Here is a 21844-nt window from a genome sequence, read left to right on the forward strand (position 1 = left end):
GGAAGGCAGGGCAGGTGAGGCACGCTGCACAGTTCCCTGGCCACTCCGATGGGAGGCTGGGGCAGGAAGTGTGCCTGTGGACGCAGAGTCTGAACTTCAGTGAGCCTCCAGTGAGAACCCAGAGGGCCAAGCAGAGCAAATCCATTTTGAGGATCTGGACAGAACATTTGGAAAAGAGTGGCATGGCACAGCATCAGTTGCCTCCAAGCCATCAGAAGTGGGGACACTGCAGACTCCTCCAGCCTGGCAGTTAGGGGTCCCTGGGATGAGGAGGTTCTGTACAGGGACAAGGGCCAAGCCTCAGAACATCCAGCTGGGTGGCGAACCTCAGATTTCCCCGCAGGAACGAACGTGTGAGCAAAAGTGGAGGAGTGGCCGTGGAGAAGGTAGAGGACGCATCAAAAGGGATGACAGCTGGGTCCCCGGGAAGCAGGAAGGGCAGGGTGTGCGCCGCACCTGGAGTGAGTCCGCTGCCCTTGATGACAGGAGCTCTCCCACTGTTTTCCAGTGCTTGCGCCTCCTGGGCCCCCGCCACCGCCCATCCAAGGATATGCCTTCAAGCCTCCACCTCGACCTGACTTTGGGACCTCGGGGAGAACAATCAAACTCCAGGCCAACTTCTTTGAAATGGACATCCCCAAAATTGACATCTATCACTACGAATTGGATATCAAGCCAGAGAAATGCCCAAGGAGAGTTAACAGGTATTCCATTCCATTCTTTATCGTTTTCGCTGGTTGATGTGGGAGCTTTGTGCAGACACACTCAGTGTTGTTTGGTGGTGCTGGGTATTGAACCCAGGACCTTGTGCATGCAAGACAAGCACTCGACCAACTGAGCTGTATCCCCAGCTCCACACTCAGGGTTTTAAACTAACCAACTCTCATTCTCAGTGCATCCTTCCAACTTTTTTCCTAAAAGTTTGTATTGCATTTGTTTTTGAGAAATGTTTTAGTGTTGACAATTTTAGCACAATGAAATACAGACCCTATAAATGTAGAGCTCTGAGTTTTGAGGAGTGCCTCCACACCACCCTTTCCAGGATTAGTTTTGGAGATCCACCTGTATCGTTTTGTATACTGTAGCTGATTCTTATTTTGAAATACTTTGAAAACAAAATACTTCATTGTGTACTCAAAATTTATTTATTTTTCACCGTTCTTTTAGACGCATGGGCCGTCTAAGCTTTGACCAGTATAAATAGAGCTGCTGAGAACACTTGCTCAAGTCTTTTTCTTTTTGTGCACATTTTCATTTTTCTTAGATAAATACCTGGGAGAGGAATGGCCAGGTGCAAGGCAGGTGTAGGTTTCTCTGCCTGTGAACCTCCCCCAGCACAGTCCAAAGTGATTGCACCAGCAGTGTGAGAGGGTCTCGCCTGCTGCACGCCCTTGTGCTCCGGATGCAGCCAGTCTTCTGGGAGGACTGCAGTGGCTTCTCCTGGTGGTCGTACTGGGAGCGGAGCACCTTTTCATATGCGAGAATTCTTATGTTCACATATTAAGTATTGATTAAATATTGCTTCTAGTAGGTGTCTGTCGAAGTCTTTTTTTCTATTTTTATTGGGTTGTCTTTTTATTCGTTTGTAGATTTTAGTAGAGTCTAGATGCAAGTCTGCTGGAAATATTTTTTCCCATCTGAAAGGGAAATCAGCTGACGGTCCGTGTGTGGGTGTGTGTGAGCTTCTGTCCTGCTGTCCACAGTCACTCATCCTCTTGTTCCCTGAGGTGTCCTGGGGAGACATGGCTCAGAGAGACCCAAGACCTCCTGTTCTTCACAGTTGTTTTGCCTGTTCTTGGTCTTTTGCTTTTCCAAACAGACAGAATAATAAATAGAAATAACTGATCAAATTCTACTAGAAGCCCCTTGGAATTTTTAAACTCCGATCATGTTAACTCTAAGACTTGATGTGTTCTTTGCTATTGTGTATAGTATTTAAAAATTTCCTCCAGGAGCAGGGGAGTGACTGCTGATGAGTTTGGAGTTTCTTCATGGGGGTGGTGAAAATACTTTAAATCTAGATTGCGGTGATGGTCGCAAAACTCGGGATATACTAAGCCATTGAATTATGCATGTTTCTTTCTTTTTTTCTTGTACTGGGGATTGAATCCAGGGGCACTGTACCACTGAACCATCCCCAGTGATTTTGATTTTGGGACAGGGTCTCCTTAAGTTGCTGAGGCTGTTCTTGAACTTGCGATCTCTTGTCTCAGCCTCCCCAGTTGCTGGGCTTATAGGTGTGTGCCAATGCACCTGCCTGAATTCACTTTTAATGGTGGATTTTGTGCTTCTGTGAACAGTATCTCAATAGAAATGTCAAAAACTTTTTCATTATTTTTTAATAAAGATGTTTTGCTTCCTCCCAGTTTGTAATGTGTCTTATTTCCTTACTTGCCTTCATGCGGGTGGGACACCCAGTGGAAAGTCGAGCACAGTGGTCGAAGGGTGAGCATACTGTCTCATTGTGGTCTGTAGGATGCGGGCCTCACTGTGGCATCTTCCTCTAGACTCTCAGACTCTTGCCAGGCTGAGGGATTTATTGGTCTAGTTTGCTGAGAATTGTCCTCAGTGGTAAGTTGGAGTCACCTTTTCTGCATCTACTGAGATGATCATGCTTTTCTTTCCCCCTTTTTTTTTTTTCTGTTAAATTAATGCATATTATTTCTGTGTAGTGCTAGATTGAATTTGTTAGTGTTTTGGTGTGAATTTTTATGTCTGTGTCTGAAGGGGCGTTGGTGTGTAATTTTCTTGTGGGTTTTGTTCTGTTTTGTTTTGTTTCTTTCAGTGCTGGGGTTGAACCCGGGGCCTCAGGCATGGAAGGCAAGTGCTCTATCACTGAGCCATGTCGCCAGCGACCTCGCCATGTGCTGATGCTAGGGTTATGAGGTGTCATTGAGTAAGCTATCAGGTGTTCCCAGTGTACTGAAAGAACAGAATGAAAGATCATCTGTGTCGCTTTTTCTTAAACGCTTGACTGGATTTATTGTTGAAACTATTCGCTCTGAAGTTGTCTTTATAGGAAATGTTTTTGCCAGATAATTGCTCTATCAGATGCCAGTCTGTTTGGCTTTTTTGTGTTTTCATTTTACGTCAGTTTGGGTGGTTTGCCTTCAGGATTCTTTCCACCCCCTCTGTGTTGTTGAGTCATTGTCAGAAAGCTGTTCGGGGTATTCCCCCAATGTCGCTGACCTGTGGTGAAAGCCCACTTCAGTCCTGATGGTTTGAACTCCTGTCTTTTTCTTTTTCCTCCACTGGCCTTACTAAGGGTTTACAGTTCATTCATCTGTTCCCAGAATCAACTTTTTTTTTTTCTCATTTTTCTGCTTTGATCTTTTTTTTTTTCAGTGCTGGGGATCAAACCCAGGGCTTTGTGCTTGACAGGCAAGCACTCTACCAACTGAGCTATCTCCCCAGCCCTGCTTTGATCTTTATTATTTTATCCCTTCTACTCACTTTAGGTTTAGATTATCAATTTTAAACATTTAAGGTAGTAAGTTTCCCACTTAACTTGGTCTCAGCTGTAACCCAGTAAATTTTGATTTTAATTTTCATTAAGTTAAATATTTTCTCATTTTTCTTGTGGTTTTTTGAACCCGTGGGCTTGTGGAAGTGTTCTGTTCCATTTCTAAGTATCTAGGGAATTTTTAAATATCCTGTTGATGTTGATTTATGATTTCATTCCTTTATGGTCAGAGCACATATTCTGGTAAGATCTGAGTCTTTGAAACTCTGGGGGCATTGGTTAATCTTTCTTTTCCTTTCTTAAATATTTTTAGTTGTAGATGAACATGATATCTTTATTTTATTTATTTATATGTGGTGCTGAGAATTGAACCCAGCACTCTACCACTGAGTTGTAACTCCAGCCCCAGTACAGTGTTGTTATATGTGAACAATTAAGGAAAGCTGTTCTCTCTAGGGGCTGGGGTTGTGGCTCAGTGGTAGAGCGCTCACCTAGCATGTGTGAGGCCCTGGGTTCGATTCTCAGCACCACATAAAAATAAAATGAAGGTATTATGTCCACCTAAAACTAAAAAATATATTTAAAAAAAAGAAAAAAGAAAAACTTCTCTCCCCACATTGACTGCATGGAGTGTTCTTTGTTCCTTTCTGTGGACAGGTGTCCTCTTGAGGCTCTGTTTCCTCTAGCCCCAGAATGTCCTTCCGCCTTCACTGTTTTGCAGGCAAGACTGCCTTATTGCTGGGGACGGGGCCCAGAGCCCCCTGCATGCTGGCCTGGCGCTCTACCACTGAGCCATGTCCCCGGCCCCGCATTTTAAAAAATGCTCCAGTGTTTTTGTTTCATCCTCACTTTGGAAGGATATTTTTGCTGAATGTAGACTTCTTCCCATCCCTGCAGCCCAGGGGCCAAGGATTGAACCCAGGGCCTTGTGCATGCTCTGTGTAAGCTACTTGTCCAGCTTGAGGTATAAAACTGATTGATAGTTTTTCTCCCCACCACTTAAAAAAAAAAAATCTTTTTTTTTTTTTTCTTTCTCTTTTTTATTTTCAGTACTGGGGATCAACCCCAGGACCTTGCTCATGGTAGGCAAGTGCTCTGACACTGAGCCACATCCTTAGCCCTTATTTTGTCCTTCTGACTCCACTGTTTCTGATGAAACGTCAGTCTACATTTGCATCATGGTTCCTGGTGTGTAATTTCTTTTTTCTTTAAAGTTTAAAAGTTTGCTTTTCCAGTGTTTGACTTTGATGTGCTTACGTGCAGTTTTCTTGGTATTCCTCCTTCTCTGCGTTCATTGTTTTGATCTGTGTGATGCTGTCCTTCAAGAGGTGGGGGAAATCGCTGGCCTGAATGTCTTCGAACCCTCTTCCTGCCTCACTTTCTCCTCCGTGGAGTTGTCAGTCACATGCATGTTTGCCCATTTGATGCTTGCTCCAGGCCAATGAAACCAAAATTCCCTCTCCCTTTTTCATTTGGGATAATTTTTTGTTGCCTTTTCTTCAAGATCACTTTGCCCTCCTTCTGTGGTATTTGATCTGCTATTGTAACTATCTAGTGAACTTTTCATTAGGAATTCTACTTTTTAGGTCTAGAATTTGCATTTGATTCTTTCTCATAGTTCACATTCTCTAATGATAATTCCTCATCCTTTTACTCATTATTTCTGTCTTTTTTTTTGATGACCTTGAATGTGTTTATCCTAATAGCTTGTTTGTAGTAGTAGCCCTTGTCTGCTGGTTACAAGATGTGTCATCTCAAGGTCTGTTCCTGTTGACAGGCTTTACCTTAGAATACTCCTCACCTTTCTGGCTTAATCACACCCACAGTGAGTTTTTTTAAAGAAATAATTATTTAATTTTTATTTATTATTTTCTTTATTTCTTTTCGGTGCTGCCTCACACTTGCCAGGCAGGCGCCCCACCGCTGAGACCCACCCGGCCCTGCACTGTGCGTGTTAGGTGACACGGGCTCTGTGAGTCCAGTTGCTATCTGTTCTGATGCACTGTCCTAGCAATTCCTGTCTTGTGTGGTTCTGGACGCCACTGTGTGTCGCCTTGGCCAGGCAGAACTCCGGGCTCCTAACCGTGGGTGGTGATGGGACTGCTTCAGAGCAGGGCACAAGGACAGTGTGGGGCCTGCCCTGAGTGCCTGCCTCCCTCTGTCACCGCAGCCCCAGCTGCCTGCTTCTCAGTGCCTCTGTTCTGTCGCAGCTGCTTAGGGCAGGAAGTCTGACCTTTACATTGTGTGAGGCAGAGATCTTGGTCTCTGCTGGGCTCTGCAGTGTGTGCTGGTGCCTTGTGGGTAAGCAGTCTTTGCTGCAGTGCTTGGTTCTGATCACAGCTCGTGTAAGAAGATGGGTGACTGAGAACTCTGTTCCTTTACCTGTGAAACTAGCTAATGGTTTCCTTCAGTGTGCCCGGGACATGTTGAGAGCATGAGGTTCATTAAAGACACCCTTACTAAAAAGCGTTTCTAGCTGGGTCTAGCACCTCGCACCTGGAATCCCAGCACTGGGTGGCTGAGACAGGAGGATTGCAAGTTTGAGGCCAGCCTCAGCAATTTAATGAGAGGGTATAACTCAGGTGGTAGAGTACTCTGGGTTCAGAAACTACAGGCACAACTGGTTAAACTCCTTTCTTCTTTCCTTCCTTCCTTCCTTCCTTCCTTCCTTCTCTCCCTTTTCTCCCTTTCTTTCCTTTCTTTCCTCCCTCCCTTCCTTCCACTATGAGGATTGAACCCAGGGGCACTCTACCACTGAGCTATACCGCTAGGCCTTGCTTATTTTGAGATGGGGTCTCACTGAGTTGTTGAGGCTGGCCTCGAACTTGTGATCTTCCCGACTCGACCTCTCAGGTTGCTGGGATTACAGGTGCCCGCCACCACACCTAAACAGCTTTCTTTACTGAGGGTTTTTCTAGATCTTTTCTTGGCTCACCCTTTGTGACTTCTTGGTTTCTTTTCAGTTTTTGGGGGTGGGGACTTCTGTGACCTAGGATGCAGTCTCAGAACTAGAATGAGGCTAGAAAAGACTGCTTGTTTCCTGCGCTTGGCGTGGTGGCCGTGGGGTCTTGAGTCTCCATTAGGCGCCCAGAGGCTTCCTTTTTAAAGACTGGCGTGGCAGAAAGCAGATGGTGGTCACCCATGGAGGTCTCCTTGGCTGTCCTGCACCCCCTGTATGCATCCACATGCCCGAAGATTCTGAAGTGCCTGCCCTAAGAGATGGCCAGGCTGCACGCATGGCCCAGGCAGCCCTGTGGGGTTTAAGACGACAGTTATCATCACTGCCAGGCTTCACTGCAGCCCACCCTTTTTCCCAGCTCTTCTCCAGCTCTGGTTCAGGCCGGGGAAAGGAGCTGGCAGCATAGAGGTGGCATCTGCAGCCTCCCACTTGAGCTGGGGGACTGCCCGCCAGCCACCTGTGGGAGTGCAGATTGAGCTAGACATCAGAAGGCAGTTGGGTGTGCACAGTAAAATAAAATGTTGTATATCCTGTGGCTGCTGATTCTCCTTTCAAGATTTTCATCTCAAGCTGACATGTATGTACAGGATGAAGGAAGATGATTCTTAATATTACAATGACCCAAAAAACAAAAACAAAAACAAAAAAAACACACCACCACCACCATCACCTAAATGTCAGTCAGGAGGGAAAGTTTGAATGAATAGCAGTATCCAGTGAACGTAAGGTGGAACTCTGGGCAGCCTTCAACACCAGCCAAGTGGGCCCTCTGGGTAATGCAGTGAACAGTTTGTCAGTACTGTCATGGCACGATGCAGGTGAGAAGGAAAGATCTCTAAGATACTTAGTAGGAAGACAGCAAGCTTCAAAACCAGGTATCAGATACCATCTATATAAAAAATGATAGCCCATTTATTTTTATATACCCTGCGTTTGTAAACCAGCAAGGGTGCTTCTGAGGGGTTTGGTCAGGAGATGTTTCGAGCACTGTGAATGCACAAACTCAAAGCCTATGTGATTAGGGGTTAATGGAAGAATGACTGAGGTAATATCTTCTACAATGGTGGCAGAAAGAACAGGAGCTGATGGGGAGCCTACTAGCTTCTCCCAACTTGGAAACACGTTCCGCTTACTGTGCGGCAGCTCCATGTGGGGATCAGGAGCAGGGACCCCAGAGAGGCCTCGCCTAGACCCTGTCATGTTGCGTTCCCTGTTCTGTGCCTTGATGTCCCCGCATGTGAGGTGGAGATGATGGCGTCTGCTGCCTAGCTTCTCACGAGCTGGAGCCAGTGGTTCTGCTCCAGGTACTTGGGGAGAGTGACGCTAGCAGGCCTGGGTCACTGTTCTCACTGCTGTAGCCCAGGGCTGCCCTGTTAGATGCTGGGTGCCCAGGGGGCCCAGAGAAGATGGACAGGTGGCCTCTTGCACTTGGCCTTCTGAGTGAGGCCGGACACAGCCTGCGACTGTGTTGGGGGAGGGGTTTCTCTGGGGAGCCGTGCTGGTGCAGTGCAGCCCCTGGCCTTCCAGAGGTCCCCTCGATGTCAAGGAAGATTGGATCCAGGGACTTGGGGAATAGCATCCCGATTGTCCTCCCAGGTGTCCTGGGGACAGGGCAGGGAGTTAGTGCCTTACAGGTATGGAACTTTGGGTGGGAAGGGAGAAAGTCTGTGGACAAACGACCCGGCGGTGGCACACCACTGATAATGTGCGCCATGCCCTGTGTGCTTCACATGGTGCCGTGCGGCGGCAGAAATGGTGAACTCTGTTACCTGTTATTTTACCACCATTTAATTTCATTCATCTACATTTATATTTTGTTTTCATTTAGATGGAACACTGGGGACTCACACATGCCAAGCAAGCGCAGAGTTATACCCTTGCCACCATCTTAGAAGAAGGAAGAGGGAATTCCTGGAAGGGTTGCAGGGCTGGGTGCTCATGTAGGACAAGATGCTATTCAGGATTGGGCAGCAGGTTAGGTGACCGGTTTCTCTTGGACTTTACCCAGAACAGTAGTGCCTTCTCTTGCACAAAAGCGGATTGCTGAGGCTTGCGGGTGGCATGTGAGTCTGAGGGATGCTCTCTTGGCAGCACAGGTCTGGACAGTGCAGTGCTGTCTGCAGTCACCATGGCAGGGGTGTTATGTGTCCTGCTGGGGCAGCGTCTGGCTAGGATGTGCCTGCCCTCTGTGTGCCTGGTGCCTTGCCCAGTGCTGGGCTCTGACTCCTGCCCCAGACCAGCCCCCAGGATGAGTCCAGCTCAGGAGAGGGAGTGTTAACATGGGGAGGCTCCTCGCGGTGTGGGCTCAAGTACTTTCTTTGAATACTGGGTGCCAGTTGCCCCAGTATTATTTATTGAGAAGTGCCCTGTTCTCTGTTCTACTGCTTCTAGATAAGCAATTTGGCCCTTGGCATGGTGTGTTTCTGTTGTGTGGTTTGGTCCTGAGCCTCCTCATCTGCCTGGGGGAAGTGAGGGCCAAGGCTTTATGTCAGTACTTCATTAGGCAGCCTGTGTGAGAGACAGGTAGCTAATGAGGTGAAGTGACCTGCCCCCGAAGCCCCTGAGATACCAGGAGATATGTGCCGAGCAAAGACTTCCAGGAGCTGGAGCCTGGAAGGTCGGGGGCTACATTCTAAGCCTCTGAACCATAGGCAGTCAAGCCCCCTGGCGTTTGCAGTGTGGTCTGCACATGTGTGCTGGGGGCAAAGGGCATACAGAGAGGCCTCAGGCCCGCTGCATGCAGAGCAGCAGGACAATATGGTTGTGTTCATCAGGTTTGTGTTGAGGTGACAACAGAGGAACGCACCGTGCTGAGACCTCAGTTGCTGCCTCTGAAGGTGGGCTGGATTTTGGCGGGCCAGCTGGGACAGGCTGCTCTGGGCTTCAAGTCAACTTTAAGGCCGTGATTCTGGTAGTGACACAGGGTACATTGGTCCTGGTGATCCCAGGAGCACCAAAGGCCAAGCCAGTCACACGAGACCCACAGCTGGACCCAACAGGGATGCTGTGTATACACTGTGCAAGACCCGCACAGTCATGGCAGAGGCACCCGTGTCTGATCTACAACTCTGGGATGAGAATCCATCAGTGCCACTCTTTAGGGGGCTTGGGAATTCTGGAGGTTCCAGAAGTACCTATGGTCTGAAGTACGTGGGCTTGCATGATCAGATTGAACTAACATTAACCCACTTCAGGTCCTAAGTTGATGGTTACTCACGCTACTAAAGGAAGCTCAGGTCTTAGGAGGCCTGTTAAAAATCAGTGTCAGAAAAGTGCCATCTTACAGTGCTCTTTCCTTGATTTCTGTTGACACTGACTTGAATTCTTCGTTTCAGGGAAATAGTGGAACATATGGTCCAGCACTTTAAAACACAGATCTTTGGGGATCGGAAACCAGTGTTTGATGGAAGGAAGAATCTTTACACAGCCATGCCCCTTCCAATTGGGAGAGATAAGGTAAGGCCACAAATTGGGTCAAGTGGGATAGAGTGCAATTCCGATGGACTTGAGGTTAATCCTTCTTACCACATACGGCATTGTTTCACCAGGAGAAAGGCACTGATTGCCTGTGTGCTGTGTCCCAGGCTCCTTGAAAGACCCCCTTGTGGTGCCGTGTGCAGTGACCAGGGTTAAATAGAGTGTGCAATTCTGCACGGCGTGTGTGCACCCAAACGTGTGTCTCAGACCAGCATCAGGCAAGGCTTATGGACAAGCGTGCTTGGCTGGAGTGTATCGTGTCATGAGTGTGCCTAGCTGCGTGTCCCTATCACCTGGGCCTGTCCCTTTCACCACTGAGGAAGTGTGCTCACACAGGATTGTGTGCGTCACTGGCGGCAAAATGAAGTGCACTTTCTGCTGTAGCCAGCGATGGATGGGAATCAGAAGAGGGCATCTGTCAACCCAGACAGGTTGTGACAGTAAAATGCCGCCTTTTCTCGTGACCTTCATCCTTACTGTGGCTTTGTTTTAAAAGTAATAAAATCTCTCCCTGGAAGTTGTCATTTCTGGGCATCAGCTTTTACCAAATGTCTTTTCTAGGGTGACGGTGGGTGCTTGTAAGTAGAGGAGCAGAGACCAGCTCCAAAGGAACCCTTATGCATACTTTAACAAACACAAGAAAAACCAGCCACTTAACAACTGTGGGAAAGTGCCAGCTAATTCCTTCTGGGAATGCCACACACCACCAGTCCTTAAGCCCTGAGTCCCTGAGGAAGGGAAGACTTGGGGTCTGAAATCGCTGTTCCTCTACAGAGCTGGAGGTGTTTGTGCTCTTGCATCTTAATGGTGACCTTAAAGCGCGTGAGCTCCTGGGCGGCTCCCAGCCTGTCTGCATCTCTGGCAGGCCCTCTGCTCCCAGTGCTGTGTGCTGAAGGGGGCAGCATGTCATGATGGCTGAAGGCCCAGGTGCCGTAACATGACTCTGTCCAAAGGGCTCTGGTCTCATGGTGATCCCCAGAGTCACCAGTGGTACGTGGCATGTCGTTGCCAGCCCAGGGCGGGGCATGACATGTTCCAAGTGGAGGAATCCAGGACTGACTGCACCTGGGCTGAGTGTGAGCTCAGCAATTCAAGATGCTGTGATGTGAGTCATCGGTCTTAAAGTTTTGTGTTTAATTTGCATTTGTTTTGTTTATATAAGAAAGGAAAGCATAAGGGGATGATTCAGTTTTGTTTGTACCTATTTATAGACTCCAGGAGGGCATGATGAGAACTTTCCTTAAGAAGGTGCGGGGGAGTCTTGTTGCTCGAATTCAAAACGTATCATTGTGAAAGTCGATCCCAGAGTAGATTTGCCCCTCTGGGTGGCAGGACCCAAGCGCAGCCTCTGCTGGCAAGACTCTGTCCCCTCAGCAGCACTAGAGGTCAGGTCGTACCAGAAGGCACAGACAGGAGGGGTGGGTCTTCCTGAGATGCTAGTGGCTCTGGGGCTTCACGTGTCCAGCCAGCCCCAGAGGCTGCACCTAATCCCTGCGCCTCGCTCTGCATAGCAGGTGTTTGAAGCACTCCATCCCGTTGCCAGGACGTGAGAACACTTGACAGATACTTGGTTGCTGTTACTGCTCTGTCATCCTGGCCCAGTCCAGAGCATCACTGGGGGTGCCAGTGCCTGCAGTGGCCTTCACACACCCAGCTGACACCTCAGGGACTCGGTGCCTCCTGGAGACCCCGGGTGCAGCTTAGTCCAGTGGGCATGGTCTCCTCTTCTAACTACACCTTTCCCACTTGTTCGCAAGGTTCTGCCACACGTGAGGGACATGGAGGTGGAAGCTCCGTGGGAGCTGAGGACTGCCCCTTTCCTGTACTCGTGCTGCTGTGTGGCATGGAGCAGAGGCATCTTTGGGGCTCCTCTTTTGTTTTATCTTTTTACCACCTGTAGTAAGAATCGCCAGCTGTCCCTTAACCCATGCCTGCCAGAGGCTTGGTGGGGACTCTGGTGGCTCTTGCCCAGGCTTTGCATGGTGGCCAGTCACGTCACTGTTTGAGGTGGCTCTTCCCAGACCTCTCCTTGATCTCCCACTTGGGCCTTCACCTCCCTGCCTTTCTTCCAACCCCTGTGTGGAAGGAAGGCAGGTATTTTGGTCAAGAGATCCCTGACCACCCAGGCCTGCACCCTCACTTTCCAAAGTAAGAGACAGACTCAGAAACTTGTATGCATCATGCAGGGGTCCCAGTGTACCCTGCCAGATGCACTGGCTGGGACTAGTTTTCATCCCAGGCATTTGAAGGGGCAGTGGTCTGCCTTTCAAGACAGTCGGTTGCTGTGCAGTCACAGAAGCCCTCCCTCGTCACAGTTCAGGATGTGACCTGCAACTGTGGTTCCAGCCCAGCCTGGCTGGTGCAGTGGGTGTGACACCCTCCTTGGGTCCAGGAGGGTCTGGCCATGCCAGAGCACCCCTTCTCTCCAGGGCACCTCCAGGGCTTAGTGCCTGACCACTGAGCTGTTTGAGGAAGTCTGGAGATGTGCAGCTGCTACTCTGAGTTTGCTGCCCCCCGGTGCACACACGATTTCTTTGTGTTCTTCAAAGTGTCGTATTCCAGTTCTTTGTTTCTTAGTTGTATAGTGACACTAAAGCAGGTTTCTCCCCATTACTGTTCCCACACCTAATGATTTCATAACAGGGTGTGGGGTTCAGTGTTGGGGTCTGCTGGGGAGGTTGCTTCCCCAGGCCCTGGACTGGTGCTCAGAAGTGGCAGTCATAGTGTCCCTACAGCACAGACAGCCTCCTGCAATGCCTGCTGCTTATTCCTCATGTACAGAGGGGCCTAATGGAGCCACCTGCTGTGATCAGAACTTGGGGCCACAGGACCATAGTTCAGTTGGGGCCCTTGGGATGCTGTGTTAATGGGGCACAGATCATGCCACGGGGTACAACCAGCAGCCCAGACGCAAATGAGGCCTGCTCTCCAGACGCTGCTGGGTCACTCTGCCTGGGAGGGGATGAGTCTGCCATTCTCTCCCCTAAATTACCTCAGGTCTGTCGAGAGACTGTGATTGGCAGAGGGTGTCACCAAGCCCGGGGTGGGCACGGCAGCTCTTTGTGTGTGGCCAAAAGGAGGCTGGGCTAGAACACATTTAAGAATGTAAGTACAGCTGGGTACAGTGGCACACGCCAGCGACTCTGCGACTCAAGACCAAGGCAAGAGGATTGCAAGTTCAAGGTCTTCCTCAGCAGCTTAACAAGACTGTTTTCAAATTAAAAAATGAGAAGGGCCGGGGGTAGAGCACCCCTAGGCTCACCCCCAGGTCCACGAAAACAGATGAAGCCTTAACCAGACCTTGGAAGTGTAGGGTCTCCTCAGCGTTGGTTCCAAGCATCTGATGGGTCCCGCTTTTCCGAGTGTGCCTGGGACTCATGGAGTGCCGTCGGGTAGGGCTGTGCAGGCTGAGTCCCTGCCGCCAAGGCCCGAGTGCCGTTGGGAGGCCCGCAGGCTGGTTTCCACTCCCACGTGCGCTGTGCTGCCTGTCAGCCTCTGTGGTAGGAACCAGGTCTCTGCCAGGCCAGCGTGGCAGCATGGTCCCACCATGACGCCACCAATGGGGACATCTCTTCGGCTTTCTGCCCTGTGGCCGGCAAACCTCTCTCGGCTGCTCTGGATCTTGAGGCTGTGGCTGTTAACAGGGGAAGACACCTACCACGTTATCAGAGCTACATCAGATGACTGACTGCAACTTTTATCCAGAGTAGAAATAAACCCATATACCCACCCCAAGTCCCCAGGCCCCCTGATGCACCCTCCCTGACCAGTGACTTGGGTTGGTCCACCCTTACCCTAGTGCACGTGCCCCCTCTCATGGGGGTTGATTTTGCTTGGTTCAGTTTTGGAATCTGGAGGGAGTCAGGGTACAGTACCCTTGGTTGTTCTTTGTCTTCCCAGCGTGAGAGTTTGAAGGCCACTGGTTTGAAGAGCACCTTTTCACAGCTCTCCTCAACAGAAGGACCTTGGCACTTTACAGTTTGGAGTCTCAGCTGCAGTGGAACTTCAGGCATGGTCAGGTGTGAGGCCCAGGCCTGAATCTAAAGTATATGTGGGCCTGGGACTTGGCCTGCAGGGTGGCAGCAGTGCATTTGATCTTTGCCCTTGGGAGGCCCAAGCAAGGAGTGGCAGGTGGGACAGGAAGGCTGTGTGGAGGAGGCTGTTGAGCATCCAAGCAGAGTGTGGTTGGTCCGTGAGTGAGTGAATGCCCAGACCAGGATTCAAAGGCCGATCAGAGTTGTGCGGGGTATCTGAGTTGGAGAGGATGTTACACGTACATGGGGCAGCAAGTATGGGCGTGAGGTGGGTGCTGGGCTGTGTCCATGCATCTGGGTCGTGTGGCCCAAGGAGGCCAGCTCCAGGCCTGCACTGAGGTCCTCGTAGCCCACACATCATGTGCAACCCAGCCTGGTCCCCATCCCATCCCTGCCCTTGCACATTGCCGTGGCCTTGGCCTGTTCATTAAGTCTGAGTGTTATAAAAAATGGTGAGCCAATTCTCCCTTGCTGGGATTTCTGGGCATTTAAGGATAAAATGTAAATAGTCAGTGACCGTTCAGATGACTGATGTAGAAACACCGAGAGGTGTCATCAGCAGAGGGAAGCCGCTGTAGTCATCCCTTGAAGGGTCTGTGTGTGCTACAGTCAGGACACCTCGATGGCCTGGTGGCAGTCAGGCTGTGGGTTCTAAGTTTTGGGGCCAAGCGAGCAAGTGAAGCAGGTCTCCTCTTGTGGAGCAAGGTGGGTGCCTGAGGTGTGATCTGGAGGCCCTGAGGGTAGAGTGGCTCACTGCTTACTAAGCAGCAGCCCATGTGCATGCTGTGGACCATTGTTCTTCCTGTGGGCATGGCCACACTACTGTGTGGACAGGCTTTCACTGAACATCAACACAGCTAGAAATTCAGTGTCTTGATCACATTTGACGTGCTCAGTGGTCACATGTGGCCAGAGGATAGGTAGATAAATGGCTCGTGGCAATCTGCGAGCTGCCAGCTGTTCTGAGTGACTTCTCAGGAGGGAGTGACTCTGTTTCTGGCCCTTTGCAGGTGGAGCTAGAGGTCACGCTGCCGGGAGAAGGCAAGGACCGGATTTTCAAGGTGTCCATCAAGTGGGTGTCCTGCGTGAGCCTGCAGGCCCTACATGACGCACTCTCGGGGCGTCTGCCCAGTGTCCCTTTCGAGACGATCCAGGCCCTGGATGTGGTCATGAGGCATTTGCCATCCATGAGGTAAGGGTGCCAGCGGGGACCAAGGGCTAGAAGCGTCTGCTTCGCACCTCAGGTGTGCTGGGAGTGCGCAGTGTCCTGAGGCTCATGTGGGCATTCTGTGAAGGCAGTAGGCAGTGCTGACGCGGAAAGCGTCCTGCGTGAAAAGGAGTCACCAGCATTTTCAGCCAAGCACAAAAAGGTCATCTGTGACCCCTCATGGTGGATTGTCACAGAACCCCCTAGGGGAACATTCAGTGTTCCCTGTTCTTGTCCCTGGAACTTGCAATTGAAGAATACTCACAGTATGTTACTTGACTCGGGTCTATCCCAGAGAAACCTTCTCCACAACTTCTCATGACTCTGGGTAACATCGTAGAAGGCTTCAGACTTACTTTTTCTTTCTTTGGTCTGGGGATTGAATGCAGGGCACTCGTATCATTGAGCCATATCCTCTGACCTTTTTATTGAAATAGGGCCTCACTAAATTGTCTTGGCTGGCCTCAAACTTGTGATCATCCTGCCTCAGCCTCCCAAGTCACTGAGATTACAGACATGTACTGCCGTGCCCAACTCAAGCCCTCAGACTTCTTGTTTCATTCTTTGGGATTAGTTTTTACCACAAAAAGGTAAAAGAGGAGCACTTATTGTTGCTGGGAATGAGAGTAGGTGAACATTTCAGTGACTCCTCATTTGCAGAGAGTTGTACTAACTTCCTGGGACAACTTAGAGGAGCCAGACCAGCTCTTCACATCCAGATCTGCGTCTGCACATCAGTACCCCCACACATTCGGCACACAGTAGGACCTATATGCAGGCCCTGTGAAAAGCAGAGACCTGATCTGAAACAGCTCCATTTTGAGTACCTCCAGGGTGGAGCACACTCTGAACCAAGGCGCCAGTGGAGGCTCCTTCGTGTCTGGAGAGATGGGCTTTGAAGTCATGCCTTCGCTGCTGAGTGGTCTGTGGAGGCAACCACACCTAGGACCAGCTGTCACTCTTGATGGGCCTTGGCATATAATCTGCCACTGGACTGATAACACTTCTCTCAGCATCCTGCTTGGAACTGTGGATGGGTGCAAGGTGGAAGGGTGCAGAAATATCCAGAAGGAGGGTTGCCGAAATGTCGACTGTATTTTTAATCGAGTGGCAGGAATTACTGTCATGATTTTGTTTCTGAATTCCTTTGGATGGTTTACATTATTTTTATAGCAGGAGTAAATGGCCTTTTTCATTTGGGGAAAGTAATAGGAATAGTGGCAGAATTAACATATCTCTGGTGGAAAATGAAAAGGACCACCTCTGTGATCTTAAGAGTGATCCGCATGTGACGGTGTCTGTTAAACTGTGCATCCTCTTTCAGGGTCAGGTGTGGTGGCACACGCCAGGCAGCCCATAGGTGAGGTTGCCCTAGAGAATGTTTCTAGGTAACCCTGGTTTAGGCCAGCACTCCAGGCAGGAGGTGTGTGGATCTTTCTGTGCTGACCTTACTATCCCCTGCACATAAACTCAAGCTCCAAGGGCAGTGAGCTCAGTGCCACCTGCTGTCTCTAGGTGCCCGATGCATGGGAGGCACTCGGTGAACAGCTGAGCAGAACAGGGAATAAGTGCTGGGTTGTGCATCTCAGTGACATCCACAGTAGCCATACAGCTCAAAGCCACATCGCCCCATGACCTGGAGCTGGTAGTTGTTGGCACTTTGAAAACACTCATGTCTACCTGCCCGCCCCATGTACCTGACACAGCCCTGTTCTAGAAGTGACTTGCATAACTCTTACTCTGTGATGAGCAGTAAGCAGAAGTGGGCAGAAGACAGGATTGGAAATACCAGGCAAAGCCAGGCCTCTGCCTGTGCCTGGAGGCTCTGAGCCACAGCCAGAGCTTTTCCCCAAGGTGCCTTTGTCTTTGAAGAGACTCACAAAGGGAACACCCTCTGAGTACCAGTCACGCATCCTTGAGCTGAGACCACCATGGGTCTCTGGCCCAGCTGACACCAGCACTGAGGAGAAAGGTCCCCTGGGTCTCCATCCTGTGTAATATGTTAAACATCTCATGCTGTCCCTGCCGCAATGCCACGGGTCCCCAAGGGCTGTTGCCTATAGAGTGTCCCTCAGTCAGTTATGAACACAGGGTGGAGTGCAGCGTAGTAAAAGCAAGCTTACAAAGAAAAAGCAATGTCAGAGTGTGTTTGCCTGGCTGACTGGTGTGGAAGAAGGGCAGACACGGAGTCAGCCTGCCCCTTCCTGGCTGTGCTGTAACCAGGCGAGGCCCCTCTTGGTTACAGGTACACCCCCGTGGGTCGCTCCTTTTTCACTGCCTCAGAGGGCTGCTCCAATCCTCTTGGTGGAGGCCGAGAAGTGTGGTTTGGCTTCCATCAGTCGGTCCGACCTTCTCTTTGGAAAATGATGCTGAATATAGACGGTAAGCAAAGCCCTGGGCCTTTACTGTGGGTGGATTGGGGACCACGTGGAAGAGCCATGAACTTGGAAGGATTCTGCTGGCAGGCTCCAAAAACAGCCTGTGGCACCTGTGCAGTCTGTGGTCAGGAGTGGTTCTCAGAGGCCCAAGGAACTGCCTCTACCATGGCCCTTGGTGCTGCTGAGGTTGCCAGGTGCAGGCTTGGCACTGCACGCCTGACTTCCTACCCTGGTGCCTCAGGCTCACAAGTTACTGCAAGGCCTGAGAACAGTCAGGGGCCAGCCATGTCTGACCTCCCTTGGCAGGTCTCATGTGCCGGTTTGGGCGTGGCTGCCCCTCCCTGAGGACAGGAATTCTCAAACTGAAAGTTAGTATATTGTGAAAAGCTCTAGAAAGGCCTGAGATGCTGTTCTGCGCAGAAGCACATTGATTGAACAACTTCTCAGCAGTGTTTGTCAGAAGGTACCAGAATATCCCAGGCTGTCATGATTATTAGGCTTTATGTTTTAAGAACCAATTTTATCAGCAGTGACTCCACCTAGACTCAGCCAACCCCTCATTGTTGAACCCCTTGAGCTTGGTTCTGCCCCTCTTAGGTGGGTGGAGGGCTGGCCTGCAAAAGCCTCTGGTTGCCAGGGCCCACCTGCAAGGGCGCAGATGAGCCTTTGCCTTTCCTTTCCCGCCCACAGTATCGGCGACAGCATTTTACAAGGCGCAGCCAGTGATCGAGTTCGTTTGTGAAGTTTTGGATTTTAAAAGTATTGAAGAACAACAAAAACCTCTGACAGATTCCCAAAGGGTAAAGTTTACCAAAGAAATTAAAGGTAATGAGTGCCCCCACCACTACCCGGTTACAGGGCTGGGCAACCCCTCCCGGGCCTCCCGGGCCTCTGAGTTCTTGTTCTTTGCACGTGGAGGGAGGTGGAGGTGGCAGGAGAAGGTAGCAGAGATGGTTGAAACCCATTCCCCAAAGTCAGAGTGGCCATTTCTAGTTCAGTGCCTCTCCCTGTGGGTTGGGTCAGTGGTGTCCAAGTTGCAGATGTGAGGACTAGAAACAGCCTCAGAGTGGCAGTGTGGTGACACCGGCTTGTCCTCTGAAGACTGCAGGGTGCTTGCTCATCCTTGGCCTTCTGACCGCTCGCTCTAGGAGGCGTGGTCCAGGGTTTGCCTCTGCCCATCGATAGCAGCATTGGCTGCACCTGCCAGCAGAGGGCCCTCGGCGCTGATGACCCCAAGGGGAGCACAGGCGCCTGCGTTCCATGTGCCGTGCATGTGCTCCCCAGGGCTGGGGTGCTCTGCCTTACAGCTTTGACCAAAGACCTCAAATTTTGGCCACATTTCCCTGTAGGGAAGTGGACTCCATCTCAGTGTCCTGTGGTAGCCTGTGACACCCTCCCTGGGAGCCCTGCAGCAGATTTGGAACCCCCACGGCTGGCTCTGTAGGCACAGTGGCTCCTAAAGTGGAACTCAGCCTGCAGATGCTGGATGCTGACTGCCGTGCTGTGTCCCCCAGGTCTAAAGGTGGAGATAACGCACTGCGGGCAGATGAAGAGGAAGTACCGTGTCTGCAACGTAACCAGGCGGCCTGCCAGTCACCAAACGTAAGATGGCTGTCCCTTCAAACTCTGGCCCATCCTGGGCAGGGTCATTCATTCCACTTTTTACATGACAATACCCTACCTTATTTGACTGAGTAGATCCCAAACTTATCTGATAAAATAAACCCAAATGCTGAAGTTCCACCTGTGTGGGGTAGTGGGAGACGGACCCTTGTCATCTTTCCTGCTTTCACAGCAAAAGTTCCTTGGTCATTGTTTTAGCACTGTGAGTGGTGCTGGGAAGAGTTGGCAGCTGTGGACATGGTCCTGACCCCCAGGGCCACCAGGCCTAGACTGGCCCCATCTAACTGCCTGGTGTGTCTATCTTCTGCTGTCTTGTCACTTTGACTTCATACTTCAGTGTTCACATCCATGCTGTCCATTGCTGGCTACAAGAATGCAGAGCTGTTGCAGGCTGAATATGGGCTCGTTTGGAGGGGGTCGAGGGGAGTGATAGGTTTGGACCCTGTGGCCTATTTGGGGTCTGCTGAGCCCAGTCTTACCTTGTAGTCCTGTATGGGAAATCTCTGACCTCTTGTACAGCACTGGGGGTTCTGAGCTGCCCAGGCCCTTGTGGTGTAGTAGGTCAGCCGGGTCTGGCCTGATGCCTTCTCCCTCTGGGGAGAGAGTGCAGATTGCCTGGGCGGACTGGATGGAGCAGAGGAGTCTGCACGGAAAGGCTGAGCCGTGTGGCCTTGTCTTCAGATGGGGCCACCCTCCCCAAGTGTGTGGGACATCAGCTGGCTTTCCCACCCTGCTCCCTAGCACCCCTCAGCATGCACAGGGCAGTGAACAGCGGGCTTGTTCTGTCCTCGTCCTGTCCTGTGAGGCCTCAGTTCCTCCTGGGCATTTGGGGCCTAGACACAGGAGTAACTTTCAGAGTCACCATGGTCTTTTGAGAAGCACAAAGAGGCCTTGGTTTCTGAGCTTGTCTTCATTTATCCCGAATTCTTTCTTTACTGTGGACATAAGGTTAACTCATGACCATTACTTCTATGTAGGGGAGGGCATTCTTTATTTTCCACAGGTGGAGAGACAGTGAGAATGGTGGGCTCAGGGATAGTTCAGGTCAACCAGAGTACAGGGCCTGGCTTCCACTCCCAGAGATCCTTGGACATTTGCTTCCCTCAGATCACCCAGCAAAGCAAGCACAAAACACAGCTCTGGGTGGGCATGTGCAGGCTCCAGTGCCTGCTCCAAGCATCCCAGGAGGTTCTTGTCTGAGCCACCTCTTTGCCCTCAGGTTCCCACTGCAGCAGGAGAGTGGGCAGACGGTGGAATGCACAGTAGCCCAGTACTTCAAGGACAGGCACAAGCTGGTTCTGCGCTACCCCCACCTCCCATGTTTACAAGTCGGACAGGAACAGAAACACACCTACCTTCCCTTGGAGGCAAGTGGCTTGGAGGAGAAAATGGGTGGGCCAGGCCTGGCAGCCTCAAGAACACCAAGGTCCCAACCTGGTCATCACCTGGTGCTACAGCACCTTGGGCAAGTTGGTGGATACTGCTGAGCCTTGGTTTCCCCTTATTAGAATGGGACTAGCAGCTCTGGTGGGATTGGTGTGCGGGCTAAATGAGGTCTGGGGCCTGTGCCCAGCAGGACAGTCAGTGCTTGGTGCTTGTGCTGGGTGTTCACTTCCCGTCTAGCCATAAGGCCACTTGAAAACTGCTTTCCTTGGGAAAAGATCCACACGGCAGCAAGCCATGTTAACTCATCCTTGCATGTCAGTCTTTGGGTTGCTCGGGGCCTTGGCTTCTCCAGATCCCAGACCTTTTCTTGGGCAGCCAGTTTCACGTGCACACCTTTTACGTTGATAGCACTGATGTTTGGAGATAGCCCCAGAACTCTTCAAGTGGAGCCGGGCCCTACATGCCTTACGTGCCTGGCAGGCTGGAGTCAATACCATGGCCCACACATTTGTGTCATGCTGGGTTTCCTTAGAGCAGATTCTGCTATGAACCAGAAGGGGTTCACAGTGCAGCACTACTGTTCTGGTGCTGGTGCTTGGGCTCCACCACTGAGACTCCCATTTGCTTCCTGGCTGCACATGGCACAGTTGTTGACCCCTTTCCACATCTTCTTTGTAGGTCTGTAACATAGTAGCAGGACAGAGATGTATAAAAAAATTAACAGACAATCAGACCTCAACCATGATCAGAGCGACTGCCAGGTCGGCACCCGATAGGCAAGAAGAGATCAGCAAATTGGTGAGCATGTGTCCTGGGGGTTGGTCCTGGCGTGGGACATCAAGGCTAGGAGACCTCCTGTGCTTTAGATAGACTTGGCTGCTAGAAGGAACGGAGGCCCTTCGTGACTCTAGGCTTTCTCTTTTTTCCCTTTTCCAGATGCGAAGTGCAAGTTTCAACACAGACCCGTACGTCCGTGAATTTGGAATCATGGTGAAAGACGAAATGACAGACGTGACTGGGCGGGTCCTGCAGCCGCCCTCCATCCTCTATGGGGGCAGGGTAGGTGTGGAGTGGAGAGGGCGTGAGTGCCTGGCACTGTGGGCAGCAGGCTCTGAGCCTCCTTTGACCGCCCCATGAGGAGTAAAGACTTGAGAAGACCTGACCTCCCTGGTGCCTTGTGAAAGACTGCAGATGATCCAGAATGCTTTCAAAACCCCATTTTTGTCCATCAGAATTTTGAAACCGTCATTCTTCACATGATCGGTGCTCTCCCAGTACTGAGCTCCTCTCTAGAGGCTTCTTCTGTGCACCTGATGT

General features: G+C 50.7%; 1 protein-coding gene across 1 annotated transcript in view; it reads left to right on the forward strand.

Annotated features, from left to right (window-relative positions):
• Positions 1-21844, forward strand: part of Ago2 (argonaute RISC catalytic component 2) — a 98060-nt gene that overhangs the window by 45654 nt on the left and 30562 nt on the right. The window contains exons 2-10 of the mRNA XM_047540087.1: positions 509-704; positions 9758-9878; positions 14944-15125; positions 17386-17522; positions 18209-18343; positions 19033-19120; positions 20361-20508; positions 21206-21325; positions 21464-21586. Of these exons, the coding sequence (XP_047396043.1) occupies positions 509-704; positions 9758-9878; positions 14944-15125; positions 17386-17522; positions 18209-18343; positions 19033-19120; positions 20361-20508; positions 21206-21325; positions 21464-21586 (1250 nt within the window). The remainder of the gene's footprint in view (positions 1-508; positions 705-9757; positions 9879-14943; positions 15126-17385; positions 17523-18208; positions 18344-19032; positions 19121-20360; positions 20509-21205; positions 21326-21463; positions 21587-21844) is intronic.

Source organism: Sciurus carolinensis, chromosome 1 (assembly GCF_902686445.1).
Source record: "Sciurus carolinensis chromosome 1, mSciCar1.2, whole genome shotgun sequence".
Lineage (NCBI taxonomy): Eukaryota > Metazoa > Chordata > Mammalia > Rodentia > Sciuridae > Sciurus > Sciurus carolinensis.